Source organism: Carassius auratus, chromosome 35 (genome assembly GCF_003368295.1).
Source record: "Carassius auratus strain Wakin chromosome 35, ASM336829v1, whole genome shotgun sequence".
NCBI classification, from domain to species: Eukaryota; Metazoa; Chordata; class Actinopteri; order Cypriniformes; family Cyprinidae; genus Carassius; species Carassius auratus.
The window spans coordinates 7866055-7881378 of NC_039277.1; the positions used below are offsets into that span (position 1 = coordinate 7866055).

Consider the following 15324-nt stretch of genomic DNA (forward strand, 5'->3'; position numbering starts at 1 on the left):
TCTCTAACTACTGAACTGGCCTGCCATGATGGATGGCACTAGAGGGAGCAGGCTGTGTGGCTCTGACATGTACTTCCTTATTTTCAGCAGTGCTGAGAGGAGCAAGTCCACTGTGGCCACTCTCCATCTTCACCAGCAAGCCATTGGCAACACGCTCTGTGGTGTCAAACATATGCTGAAAGTCTGCAGACAGTACACGTTCCCTCGCATGTATTAATGCGGCCATACACACCATTGCCCATTTGCTCCATGCTCTAAAGCTTTGTGATTATACAGTCACACTCCGGGAAGCCAGACTTTAATTTTTACCCCTTAATCCAACAGCAAACTGATAGTGCCAAATTGTGTTGCATCAAAGCCAGATACGACCATATGAACGCCAGCAATCACCATAATAAAACCTAGGACATGCTACAGCCAAGCAGCACCACTCCGGCGCCAAGAGGAAAATGATCCCTAGCTCAAAAATTACTGCCCATCAGAGGGACCTGGCAGAAGTGAGTGGCTAATCAGTTCATCAAAATGGCCACTACCTCCCAATCTCTCCCTTTCTTCTCTTGGAGGTAGGGGTCTGCATCCGATGTCACTGAATGCAGCATGGGACAAGTTCTGAATTTCTGAGTGCAAGAGGAAAGATGACGATGTGTGTGTGCAGGAAGCTGAAGAAAGCAATCAATCGTGGGGCTTCCACAAAATACTATTATCTAAAAGTAAAAGTTACAATTTATTTTAAGGTAGAAACTGTTTACAATTGCAGGGTTGGATATTGTCCAACGGGACATAATCTTGTAGGGACGGAACTGAAAAATCAATCCCGCACAGATCTCCACTTAGAGGTTCCTTAGGTCCTCTAGAAGAAGTTTTTCATCCATTCCATTCGTTCTCAAATGGAAATGCATGGCACAGCATGCCAAACACTGGAGGAGGAAAATGGACACCAAAGACAACTGCAGTAACCCAAATGTTCCAAGCAGCAATCAACACACTCACTAGTACAAAAATAGAGTAGAGCTGTGTTCAATAATGAATCAAATATTCCTTGAAATCTGTTTTGTACTTTCTGGAGTGAAATATTTAGAAGTAGAGATTAGTTTAACAAAAGCCCCACACTGAGTAGGTAGACATTGAAATATGGGTAAACATGAACGAGTTTGTAAAAATGCTAGTTCCTAAGCCCTCAAAAACCCCTCTAACTCCAAATATGAAAGGTTTTGTAACCAAGAAATCAAGCTCTATGCTTTCATAGAGCAACAGAAATGTCCTTGTAATGGAAACAAACACAGGACACTAGATGTCCATAATGCTTCAGCACCTGAAAATTTGCCATCATTACTTCTTAAATATGTATCCTTCTTGGGATATCTCCGCAATTATGTGAAGGATTCCAAGATCTGTCTTATTTTGTGTTATTTTCTCAGCTGATTTCTCTCATTTTCTTTGTCTTTCCTGGTTGCTCTAGAAAGGAACATGATGTACTCAGCAGTGCCAGCTTGTTAGAGGAGCTTCTGTGTCTGATAATAACCTCAGCATGTCAGGCTAAACCAAGCTGTGTCATTTTCCCTCCGCAAGAAGACAACTGCCACAAATTATTACAGAAATATAGACATCATTGTTTTTCTTTCGTGGTTAACCACAGGGCACCTGATTTTTGATAATAGATTCTTATAATTACATGAGCATTTTGCACATTTGATTAAAACTGTGGACAATTGTGGCGTCAGATTCTTTTCATCTGGTGTGCTTTTCCGTGAACTGGACTGTAATTTCCAGCTGATTAGAGCACAGCGGCACACTCAAAAGCAGCAGGTAGAAGGAAAGAGAGGAGAGACGAACGGAGAGAAAAAAGTGGCAGATTGGAGAGAAAGTAAAAGAGGAAGGGAGGGGGTGGGAGAATAAAAGCAGAAAAGCAAGGTAAATAGAGTCATTCAGAAAAATAACTAGAAATAGAGGATCAGAGAGACAGAGAGAGGACAAAAGGCTGAGGGTACGTTAGAAAGTGTGCACGCCAGATCAGAAAGGAGGTGTTCTGTGAAATCTCAGGAAGAGCAACATGCCCATTTCCCCTCCCCACTACCCCCCAGCTGGAGATCAGACTGAAAGGAAGCCTGCCACAGATCAACGAGACCAGTCATCCCACTGGTTCCCTGATGCAAGAACACTGCAAACCCACCCTTACATGTGTCTAAAAATGAAGACTTCCTTTTGGTCCTTTTGGTCTCAGGTTGTGTGCTGTGAAAACCAAAACGGTTTCAAACTTTTGTTGTACAGACAGAACACCCATGCATGGTCCAAACCCCATACAAAATGCCAATTAGAGATCGACCGACTGATCAGTTTTGCAGATTAATCAGCATGATATTTGATTGCTGGAACAATCGCTATCAACAAAAATCCATGCCGATAGTTTTCTGTTGCGTCAGTTACTTGACTGGCTGAGATGGTCCTGCTGTCGTTACAACATGAGAGTGGCCTCTGAAGGCAAAAATCTGACACCTTGTGATGTTTGTTTTGACATGTGAGGCTGGCGCTGTTTTATTTCATAATTGTTACCATCTGTTGTCATTAGTTTATATACAGCTGGTCACATGAATGTATTTTTCAGTCAGAAAATTTGCATATTTAAAGCTAGTGATGTGAGAAACCACATTGATGAGTCACATTGATAAGAGTCCATTGTAACATTAAGATTACTGAAAGCTGTAGAAGTATTGTTCATTCTATTGTGTATTGTGAATTTCAACATTTACTTAAACATTTTAAATTTTTAAAGTTGCCACTGTTAACATTAAAGAACTTGGAACTAACCTTAATTATCAATATATAATTAATATTAATATTTTTATTCATTTACAAAGTATGGTTCAATACATTTTGATTCACCTTCAGTTTTTAGTTTCAGATTATTTATTTATTTATTATTATTTATTTATTTTTTAACAGTAAAGCAGTATTTTAGTTCATACAGTATCCATTTTAAAAACTATCGGTTGATTAATCGTATCGGCCAGTGTGATCCAATCTAGCTATCAGTATCTGTAAAATCCACTATCGGTTGACCTCTAATGCCAATCACAGTAAACACCAAAACACACACAACTTTAAGATGTGAAATGTAATTTATGAAAACAGTAAGCTACTCGAAGCTTTGAAAGGCGGTTATAATTGAGCTACAGCTAATGTGTATACATGCTGGACAAAGCTGAGCTACGATCACGTTATTTCGGTCTGTGTGTTGGATTTCGCAAAAAAAAAAAACAAGAAATGGCAAGTAACACTTTGATTTTAACATGACATTTTGAAGCAGAAAGAAGTAAACAATATTTTCTGTATAATGTGTTTCCGTAATCTTTGTTTTATTAACTTTGTGTAACAGTGCACCTGACATTTTAAAAAGATGAACTGAATAACACTAAATCAATTGAATAAGTCTTGTAAAGTGCATGTAAACACACTTACTGATTGTATTGTGGGTAAGGTGTGATAAGGAACTGAAATATTATAAAATACACCAATAGTGAAAAAATAGTTTCTGTTATATATACATATAAAATTTTCCACAATGTAGCACACAAACTACATGAACAGTTGCATGCATAGTAGTCCAAATGTGGCACACTTAATCAGAATTTAGAGTCAGAACTACAGTAACTGCTTTGTAAACTACAGTACTTGTTCAACGTTGTCTCTTGTGCTCACATCTAAATGCATGCTTTCTTTTCCCGTTTTCATTTGTCTAAAACTACTTCAAATCATTCAAGTAGATCTGCATTTAATTGGCTATTATTCTATAATTTCCAGTATATGTATATATATATACTGGAAGAAATGAGATCCAATAATGGATAATAGATGTAAGAAACTGTTTTCACGCCTGCCTACATATAGCCACAAGAATATCACAAACGCACGCACACACACACACATTTCTACACTCCCAACACCTCACTTTTCAAACACCATCTGTAGCACACATCCTTCTTGCACAAACACGTGCAAACACTATTACTTCTCAAGCACATGGAGAGTAACATCATCTAACACACATGCTCCCTTTCCTACGCACATCCTACCCCTCATACACACACAGGTTGTGCCTCTAATGCACATCCTCAATTATATTCCGAGTTCACCACACACTTTTTTCTCCCACACAATCTAGCCCTTTCGCACACAAACAAACAGGACTGTAGAACTCTTAATGTGTTTGTTCCAGAGGGGTGAGTTGATCTATTCCGTTTGGTGAGATATAAAGCCTCTTTCCTCCTCCAGTAAACGCCCTCTTTTAGCCTATTCAAGACCTCTTTGATGTATTGACCATGTCGGCTCCTGCTTACTGGGAGTTTTTTTGAAGCATACGTTCATTTGCGCGGTGGTGGGGTCAGTGTGGTGTTTTCGTGTGGAGAGAACTGTCAGTTATGTTGTGCCGGTGGAGCCTCACAGAGCTTTATTTAATGAGTGCATTAAAGCTGTCTGGATGTTCAATGCCAGTGGAGGTACGTCCCCTGGGCCCCAGCGTCTGCCTCAGGGCTGCCATCTGTAGATCTCTTGCACATTTAAGGGTCTTCACTACTTTTCTCTTCATTTTCTCGGTCTCTGTTTGAAACTGTGGCGATAATTGAAAGTGGAGAGAAAGGTAACATTGCAGGTAGATCAGAGGTTCTTAACAGTGTTGGGGAATACTGACACTACTAATGTAACTACATTTTTTAGTAGTTCGACAGAACCTCAGCTACTTTTAAAACAATGTAGCTTTTCCAGGTCCTAATTACTTTTTCCAGGGAAAAGCCATCTTTTACACAATATTTTTGAGAAAATAATTTTGTGAGTTTAATTCAAGCTACTTAAATATATATATATATATATATATATATATATATATATATATATATATATATATATATATATATATATATATATATATATTTATTGCAATGCTAAATGTGATGCAGTGTTGAACTTTTACTTCTGACAGCCTGAGATATTATATTGTTTGGAATAAAACAATAGTCTTTGACAACATAATTGTATTGCATTGTATTTTACTTAAAACATTCCTCATTAACACTTATTCAGGTATTTCTGATATATGTCACTGTGAACAAAGGGTAGTTAAGGCTAGCTACTTTCTGGTAGCAACTTGTAGTGTAGCTAGCTACTTTTTAAGAAGGGTAGCTTGACTGTTGCTTAACTACTTTAACTTATGAGTAGCTTTTAACTTATCAAGTTATAGTTTCAGAGTGGCTTCCCCAAAACTGGTTCTTATTGTTCTGTGTTCCGCAACCAATTCCATATAGGATCAATGGTCTTCTTTATTATTTTTGATTTTGGTCAAAGTAATAAAATAATGTTTTTCAATGACCGAAGAAAATATAAAAGTATGGCATCTGGGATAAAAAGCACCTTTGCTGTTGTGTCTAAATGCACAATACTAATAAATTGCATTGCTGACTTCTCTATTCGTTGCCATGACGTGGTTAGAATCAAATATATACAAATAACAAATAACACAAATGCTTCCTTTCGGTCCTAAATTCCCAACACTACTTGAAATTCTTAGCTTTGTCACAAAGTAATTTTGTTATTTTACTGTTTTCTAAAGATTTTTCTCCTAGACTATGATAAAAAATAAGACCATGACTCCATCTGCATTTCCAGCAGCCCCACGCGGGTTCATAACTGAGAGACTGAAAACCTCTGGTGTGAATGCACAAGGGTGAGGAATGTGGTCCACAGAGTGGAACGGCTCCTGAGAGAGAGAGCATGTGGTTGGTGGATTACAGGGAGTGTGTGTTAATGTAGCTCTCTGAATGGCTCTATCAGAATGAGGTCACTGGGTCTCGGCCCTGTTTAATTAATTAGGGAACAGTGGAATGGAAAATGGATAGCAATCAGAGGCTCACTAATTTCAGACCTGCCAATCTTCAAGCCTTAGTGCTGAATTTTCCTTCAGGGGCCTTGGTGGATCTCATTTACTGTTGAATGTAGGATATTGAATGCAAGCATGCCTGTATGTTTATTTGTGCATAAATATTCAAGACACGAATATCGAGGGATTGCAGCCCAAGGGACATAAATGCAGGGAAAAGTGAATTGCACTTCCGCCGTTTTGCCATCAAACTTCCAATACATATGTGGGCATGCATACATTCGAATGCACCTAGCAACCGTCAGTCGGAATGCCTACACTATGAAGAAATCATTTCAATTCAAAGGACTTTAAAGAATCAAACCAGAAAATTCTGACCCACAGTAACCACTGAAGAAATCCCAGTATGCAGTCCATAACAACAGCACTGTGCATAGCAAATACTGCCTCTCACATGGCAACCACACCACAGTGCATAGCAACCACTGGCAGCTCTTTGTGTATTCCCTGTTAGTTGCTTGCATTTTACGCTAGGTGAACTGCAGTGTCTCTGTGACTCACCCGGTACAACAAAATAAGTTTTGATTTGCTGTTCTTTTATATAATTTACTCGTCATTAAAGACTGTTTTTTGTGTGCCTTCTTCTCACAGATATTCGCTCACTGCCTGATGTTGCCATGACGGGAAACTGCAGTCAGGAGTGTAGCGAGCTGGGTCACTCAGATGCTTGTTGGATGCCTGGTCAGCCTTCGCCCGTCCGCAAGACCCGCAATCCCCCTAAACTGTCCACGTTTGTGCCTTATCAGGAGAGGGGGAGCTTGGGACGCCTGGCCAATGGGAGCGTGAGGCTGGGAGCAGAGGAGAACAGGCCATGCCTCCCACCTTCCCGTAGTGCCTACTCCAGTAGTGACCACAACCCCAGTGGCCACGCCCCGCTGGAGGAGGTGCCTCTGAGCGTGACATCAGAGTTCCCACCTACCAATCCTCCATCCAATCACACCTCGAAAAGAGAAATATACCTGTGAGATAACCACACCCACCATCTCTGATTGACACGCACCGGAAATTACAAAGACACGGTTGCAAAAATAGAACATCGAATTTGCGACAGGATATAAATTGGATATTGGAAAAATACACAATTGTCATAATGTCAAAGTAGATTTATTTATTTATTCATCCATTCATTCATTCATACATGCATCTATTTATGATCACTTTTAACATTTTTTTGTGGTTTCTTTAAACTTTTTATACTGTTTTTGCGTACCATAAAAAAAAAAAAAAAGATGCATACTTTTACGTGACTAACCGACTTTTAGCTTCGCTAGCCTACAGAATGTTCATGGGTTCTTCTACTAGATTACCAAGTGCTATAGTGGACTGGAGATACTGCTGTAAAAGGGTCTTGAGCCACATAGAGTGTCTGACACTCTTAACCTGATCCTGTCCTCAGAGGAGAGCAGTCTTTATACATGCTGTAATAATGCTGTAAATACATGTGTATGGTGAATATATGAATATTACTATCAGGCTCAAGTTGAAAAATAGTATATACAAAAAGGTCAAAAGTTACATCTAAATCAGCCTGAACACCTGAAGTGTGTGTATTTACCACTGCTTTTGAGGATTTGAACATTTGTAATGGCCATATGGGAACGTGGATAGACGAGCTGGAGTGAAGGGGAAAACATCCTGATGGTGCTCCTGACCCTCGTCGTGCCCGTCTAGGGCCTAGATCCTCACCTGCTGTGCTGTATGTCCATCTGCACGCTGGAGCATGTAGTATAGCTGTGTGTGTGCGCTTGGAGAACGGGCAGTGGGTTTAACATCTATTAACTCGATATGACAGATCTTAACGTATGCCGGTGTGTGCGTTCATGCATCAGGGGACCTACTGTCACAAAAAGTAACACATGTGGCTTTTGGTACATTAGCACATTCTTCAATAGGTGAGAATGTGAGTGCATACTTTTGTGTCATACGGCAGAACTTGTGTTTTTTGGCACTGTGAATCTCTCCTGAACTCCCACGATGTAGTTCAAACGCTGCCTGGCACTCGCAAAGACGCCTACGGCTCACACAGCACAGCCCCAGTGAGGAGGAGACCACCTGCTTCCCCTCAAATTATCAGTATGGTTTTGTCCACAAACAAACCTCATCTCCATCAAATGAGTCCTTTTTGCCACGCTCATATTCACGGTCCTGTTTTCTTTGTTTACATAGTTTTTACAGTTTTAAATGAAATGTGTGTGTCCTATTTAGACTTTGTTTGAAGAACAAATGTATTAATTGCCTTAAAAAACAGTTGTATATAACAATCACAATGGACAAATTAGACTGATAATCCTGTCTTGTCTTTCGCATGTCAACTGTGCATGTTCTTTTATTTTCCCACAATCAAATAATTACAAATGTTACAAGCGATCACATCACCATTTGCCTAATTTCAGCCACCTTTTTTTTCATAAATTGTTCTGCCCTCCATCAGTTGGGAATTTCTTTTTTTTCTTTGACACTGTGCTGACTATCTAACCTGTTCTGAAGCTCTGGCTCCCTCCAAGTTTCAGAGAATCTCTGGGGGACCATTTTGACAATGATTACCTAGTGTGCTCAAGGACCATATCTGATGGACATTATCATTACTATTGCATCACGGTGCATCGCCTCAATATCTCGACTTTTTCCACACCTGGGTGAGCTTGCTTTATGTCTGCAGGGGGGTTGACAGTGGGCATTTCCTTAATTAGGGTGAGTAATGAGTGTGGTGCAGTTGGCATATGCGAACTCTCCAGCCCCCAAAGGAAGCACAGATCACAGAAAAAGATCCTGGTCCAAATGCTTCAGTTGTTTAGCAAGTCGCAATTTTCAATGCACTTACCTCATCGCGACGGTCTTCAGCACCTCTCACCAAATAATTAAGTCTGAAACGTATGGAAATTACTGGACGTAGCCATGATTAAATAAGGCGAATGATTATCCCGCCTAAGGAAAGACAGCACATTATGCTTTTTTCAAAGCCATTTAGTGACTCCAAACAGGAAAAAAAAAAATAATCCAGCGAGAGTCATGATCCAGCGTAATTAGCCCAGCTTGCTTCTCCTCTGCACTTCAGGCAGGCTTCCCAGGCAAACGTGTGAGATCGCTGACCTGGACTTAACATGGCTAAAAGATAGAGATGACCACGAAACTCTACCACCACTTAAAGGCTTTCATCTATTCTAACTCTGAGTGAAGCAGGTTTTGACCTTCCTCCACTCTGATGCCAGCCTGATTCAGACAGTCTGAATTGCAGGTTTCGACTCCTCTGGCTTTATATTGGCTGTTTTATTCCTAGGAATTCTAAGGCTAGACTGCTAGAGTCCTTCGGCCCAAAATGCCAGAGGACAGATGGAGGAATGTCCACTTCTTGTGGTTGTTTTTTAAACTGGTGTTTAGATGTGTGCTCTTTCGCTGTTAGATGTCTGGATGTGATGAGACGACCGTAACGAAACAAGGGAGTCTTTTCTTCATCCTTAGAGCGAGACTTTTCTTCATAGAGTAACGAAAACTGGTGTTTGTAGTAAACATCTCTTAAAAAGTGTTCTGTACATAGCTCTCCACATTCCCCGTGTGTGGTGTCTAGCAGGCGACGAGCTGAGCATGAATTCCAAAGATAATTGGTAGAAACCGTTTACTGTTCTTGCTGAAATGTTAGTGCCGGTTCAGAAACCTTTTCTTGAGAACAAAAGCGACGTTAACTGCACAAAACTCATCTTCACCATTCACCCCAAACTGAAGACAGCTGCCTTGAAAGTATGTCTTTTGCAGGAGAGTTCAAAACTTGTTATCCTTAATTGTTGGTTATATTTATATAGGATTAAAAATGCTTGTGATGATCTGTTTTTGTACAGTTTTATGTACATGCAAGTGAAGCTTTTTAAATCTTACAACAAAAGCCGATGGCATATACAAATCGTAAAGTGTTTATTGAGATGTGCACATCTTGCCTTGGATGGATTGATCTTTTTTTTTGCCGAGTCAGTGTGAATGTGGCCGTCGTATGCCTGCACCGTAGTCATTCACCGGCTCCTGTCACCGAGGGCTTTATCAGATTTTATGTTTATTGTGAACAGTGGATTGTCCGATCCGACTTGTTTGTTTGACTCCCATGTGTTTGGTTTTGTTCTGTTTCCGCATGTTGAAAACAAACCCCTTGTAATAAGTCCTTGCAAAGTTTGTAATAAAATGAGAGAAGAAAAAAAAAAGGAAAATACATTTGCTTGGTGAGTCATTGTTTAAGAATGAATCTAGGGACTGTGATCTCTCCATGAAGCTTTTTCATTAATAAAGCAAATTGATCTGACAAAGATATAAGACTCAATTTCTTTCTCTCCAATTCCGGGTCTCTTTGCCTATGTAAACAGAGAAAGAGGAAAAGGTTACGGTTTCGCCAGACTGACAGGAACTTAATAGAACAGAATAGCGAATGTGAGATCTAGTCATGTGAAGCTCACACTTCACAAAAGCTGTCCATCAATATTAATGATCAAAAAACACAAGACCCCGAATTTTCTCAGTCTCTGAAACCTAATTCTCTCCTCAACAAGGAGTTAAAGCATTACACCCAAGACCTTCCAGTACTCGACAGCACAATAAAGACGAAGCCATAAAGATGATAACGCCGAGACAAAAGACAATAAATCAATCCGGCTTTCATTTGGTGCGCTGTCTTTATAGTTATGCCACTACATAATTCGCGCACCTCTGAAATGATAGCTTTCACGGATAAAAATATATTGATGTGAGCCAGCAAACAAACGCTTTCAAAAGCGAGAGTCATAAACAAGATCAAAAGAATATGAAACATACAAGATAGAAAGTGAGGTAAATACTTGGAGCAAGTATGTGAGTAAACAGACAAACGTGAGAAACGCACTTTATGCTTGTCTAGAAGGCCTAACTGCCCTCTAATGGTCGTCAGGATAACTACAACTCCCCAGTAAGGCAAAAGATTAGCGTTTAATACCTGATACTCAACAAGTCAGGATTAATGAATCAGATAGCCTTCTTTTCTGCTGGTGTTCTTCAGTTTCTTGTTGACATCACCTACAGCGTACGCGTTCCCGAGGACGGCGGATGAAACGAGTGAAGCTGCATGAATAATAATTGAGATCAGGATGATACTGGTTTCTGGACCACATAGAAGCACATTTCGCAGACAGGGGTGCTTGTAGCAGCTTATTTAACCGAGGCTGCTTTGGGAGGACCCACTGAGTTTTTTTCCATTAATCTCTTTCTAATGGATAGGTTTTCGCTTCGCCTCACACTCTGCAGGCTGAGCTTAAAAAGGAGCCGTTTCGCTGGTGTTTTGTTTACGTGCGGCCGGGGCATTTATTTCTCGTTGTGGAGGAAGCCTCGGCAGAGAGGGTCTTTCTTCAAGATGAAACTACCCCCTCGGCTACTGCCTACTGTTGATGTGCTGTTGCCATAGAAACCTGGCCCCTCTCTCTTTCTGTTCCTCCCTCACCCACGCTCCTTCTTGCTCGCTTCGTTAAGCGCGGTGCTGCTGGCAATTAGAAGCAAAGCCAGCGGCGGGGACGGCTGCCTCTCAAATGCACTCTCCAATTAAACACTGTCAAATAATGGCATATATCAAAAGCGCCACCTCCCTTCGTACCCTCCTATCACATGACACATTTGTGCCTGTTTAAAGATGCAGAGATCGATGCGTGCACGAATTCCACATTTTCCCGGTAGTAGGCCTCTACGTAATGATGCTAAAGGTGGCATGTTTTTCCTATAGTCACAAGACGTTAAAAACTTGATTATACTTTCATTTAACAGAAAAGTCATATAGCTGCAAGCCCTAAAAAGGTTTTCTCCACAGTATTGATCGCACATTTTTCAGGAAAGTGGGGTGTTTTACAGATCGTGGGCACTTAAGACTCATCGAAAATTGCTGAACTAAAGCCCTCTTCATATTCAGCTATTTGTACCACTGTCCTACATATCGACTCTCATACACTATATACGTAATTGGTGCATTAAAATCAATGGCGCAATTTAAACAGCATCATCAAAGGCTTATGAGCAAAGTCAATAAGCACTGGAGAAATGGTTCGGTACTGCGGGCACATGCAACATCGCACATAAATATAAAATGCATTTTGCGTCTTACTGTATATCCAATCTCACACATGCCTGTCGATTTTTGTCCACGCCAGCTAGGTACTGTATACACTCCTCTGCTGCCCAATAGTGTCAATAAAAAGTCTCTTTGTCTCATTTAACACCCGATTACATCCCACCTGAACTCAATCTTCCAATCATCTATGATCCCGAAACGGCCTAGAGCCATCCATCAGCCCTGACAAACACAGTGACCACACACCACGCCTCACAGTAGTGCCTCCTCACCTGTTCACTGGGCCTAAACGCCCCCCTTTCCACAATCGCATAAGCCTCAGAAGGCTTCTCCTGTATATTCAAGTGGAAAATCACTTTTTGAATAACTACTTGTCCCTTTCACATTCGTTCACTGCCTCTTCTGTGGCATTCTGCTTGATAAAAATGGCCTATAGCTCATGACTGGCAGAGAGAGAGTTACTGTGGTACAATAAGAGTCACATTTGTGGAGTAGTCCAACAGGAAGTATAACAGGAAGTCGTATTTTACTGGCCCGCACTGTTTGTGTTTGTCGGTTTGTTAAAACGGGATTATTGAAATTGTAGAACCATGGCAGAGAGCTCAGAATCAGTGGTGCCTTCAAGAGAGTGTAGCTCACCTCACACTTCCCTGCCCACCTGCTGAGCACCATCACATACCTAGAGACTCATTTGAATTCATCTTCTAATCCTGGAAACATGACACTTTAACATTAATCTAATTTACAGCAAGTCTCTGCCCAAATGGAATTAAAACAGCTTTTCAAACCACTGCTTTTCAAGCCACTGGCATACATGCCTGTCTGAGTCACCTGCTGTATGTGTTTATATTAGAGGTCTTCACAGTGCACCCGACACCCGTCGACCCCGGACCCGACCCGGGACCCGTACGGGTTCGGGTCTATATTTTAAATCATCAGCCGGGTCCGGGTCGGGTCCGAATCTATTACCTCGGGTCCCGGGTCTGTTTAACATTGTGTGTAATACCCGTGCGATCGCCGATCGGAGTCATCGGACTCGGAGAACATCCAGCCGTTATCAAAGACTGCTTGTGTTTTTTGTAACTTGCAACTTGTAAAATTAGGAAAAGAAAAGAGTGAGCCAAAAAAAAGTGATCTCTCTCTCTCTCTGTCTCGCTCGCAGACTCGAGTTAATACAAGTGCACACACGGTAATGCTTGCAGACTTGACACACTCATGTTTAATATATTTCAAATCAGCAACACAATCTGAGGTGAACTGTCACATGAATGTTTTCTATTACGCTCAAATTGCGTAAAGGCATTTTAGGTTGATAAAGCTAGCACGCATGTGCAGTCATGTTTCTATGGCAAGCAGTGAGGGACACTTCGACCGCCAAACCGCGTTTTACATTTTCTCCCATTTTTATAATATTATAAATGAACCGTTTAATCTTAAAGTTTAAGTGGTTCAGATTCAGACTCGATGCAGAGCAGAGAGCACAGACAGAGATCAGATGATAGTAAATAAATAATGTCAGCGGCCATGGCATTGCACGAGCGATCGTTATTATAGTTCAAAAGGCGAACAGTGTAAGTTATTATGCGAATTAACTCGAGTCACAATGTACATGTGCACAGTAGCATTTGTCATCCGTCACCGTGACATCAAGTGGACTTTTGAAGCTGAAATAATGAGTGGATTCAGCTTGGACTTGGAATAACGAGAGGAATAACATGAATAACTTTCTTGACGGAGGATTGTAATGCATCACAGGCAGTCAGGTACAAGGAAGAGAGATCACGGCTCTTTAAATTAGGTAAGACAAAAGCTGTATTCTTCGCAACAGGTTTATTGACTTGTAATAGCAATTTAAGGTGGAATATGTCAACGTCGGGTCCAGTCGGGTCTGTGTCTTCCCGGCGGGTTCGGGTCCAGATTTCAAGTAATATACGGGTCCGGGTCGGGTCCGGGTAGGCATTTCTCGGATCTACACGGGTCCGGGTCCAGCTTTTGAAATAATAGACGGGTCCGGGTCGGTTCGGTGTAGTACATTACGGGTCTCTGTCGGGTTCGGGCAAGAATTTTTGGACCCGTGAAGACCTCTAGTTTATATGTGAATATTTATATTCGGTAGCTTGAGGTTTTATATTATTTACATTTAGAAAACAGTTCTGCGTTGAAAGTCACAGATGGGTCATTCCGTGTCAACTCAACCAGAGGCCACCGGATCAAATATTTGATATTGATAATAAGCCAAAATGTTAAAGGGGTCATAGGATGCTACATGCACTTTTACAAGTTGTTAGAACTGAATTGTGTGTTGGCAGTACGTGTACACAACTACCATATAATGATTAAAATCCACCCAGTGTTTTTTTTTTTCCTACTAAAATCTTAACCATTATCTCAAATCGAGCTGATCTCAGATGCCTGTCTTTGTGATGTCACACAGACAGGCCCCTCCCACGATACACAGACTGGACTGGCATCTTACCTTAGACCTATCCTGAGTGAGCTGTCATCAGTCCGCCATTGTTTCCCCGCTGATGCAGATGTAGACACGAATAGACAAGTTGTTTTATTGATGATTGTAATAATGAACATAGTAGTCGTCATTTACTCCCGACATCTGAGTCACTGAAGCAAAGTGGATTACATTTGTTTGTAAAAGGAATACATCACCGATCTTCCTAAATGAGTATGTCCACATACAAATCATTCGTGCTCCAACAGGTCTTTTAATAATTGTTTGCTAATCACCTTTCCTAATAATAAGATGTTGTTTTCACCATCCAGAAATGTCTGAATCATGTTCACAGATGTAATGAATTATTTATTTATTTGTATTACCTGTACCTTCCAAAAGGTTATTGAAACAGCAAATAAATTATATAGAGAAAGTGAGAAAATAACATTTAACTTTACATTGTCAAAGAACAGTATGCAGAAATCAAAATGGCAAAAGAATTACCATTTTAACCCCCCCATCTACGAAATAGTGTTTTACTCGGTAAATATTCATCCATGACATTTAATATTTTGGCTTTTATCAATATACATGTTTATCTTTCTGCAGAAAAAAAATCTGAGCTAATTAAAAAATTTGAGATGGGGACCTCTGTTTGCGTTAACACTAGGGATGTCAACGATTAATCGATGATCGATTAATTGTCGATAAGAGATGCAATCGATTAAGGCTATCGATGGTCGGTTAACCGATTCAATGTTGGGCTGCGTGCGGCTCATGCGCACTCAACACGTGCGAGCGGCTGTGAGTGACGGTGACGATATATAAAAGCATCATCATTCATTCACAATGTACAAATTAAGCTTTTAATGTGATTTAAAC

General features: G+C 40.6%; 1 protein-coding gene across 1 annotated transcript in view; it reads left to right on the forward strand.

The window, feature by feature from the left end:
- Positions 1-8903, forward strand: part of LOC113054247 (protocadherin-1) — a 77558-nt gene extending 68655 nt beyond the window's left edge. The window contains exon 5 of the mRNA XM_026219659.1: positions 6518-8903. Within this exon, the coding sequence (XP_026075444.1) occupies positions 6518-6891 (374 nt within the window). The 3' untranslated portion in view covers positions 6892-8903. The remainder of the gene's footprint in view (positions 1-6517) is intronic.
- The last annotated feature ends 6421 nt before the right edge of the window (positions 8904-15324 follow it).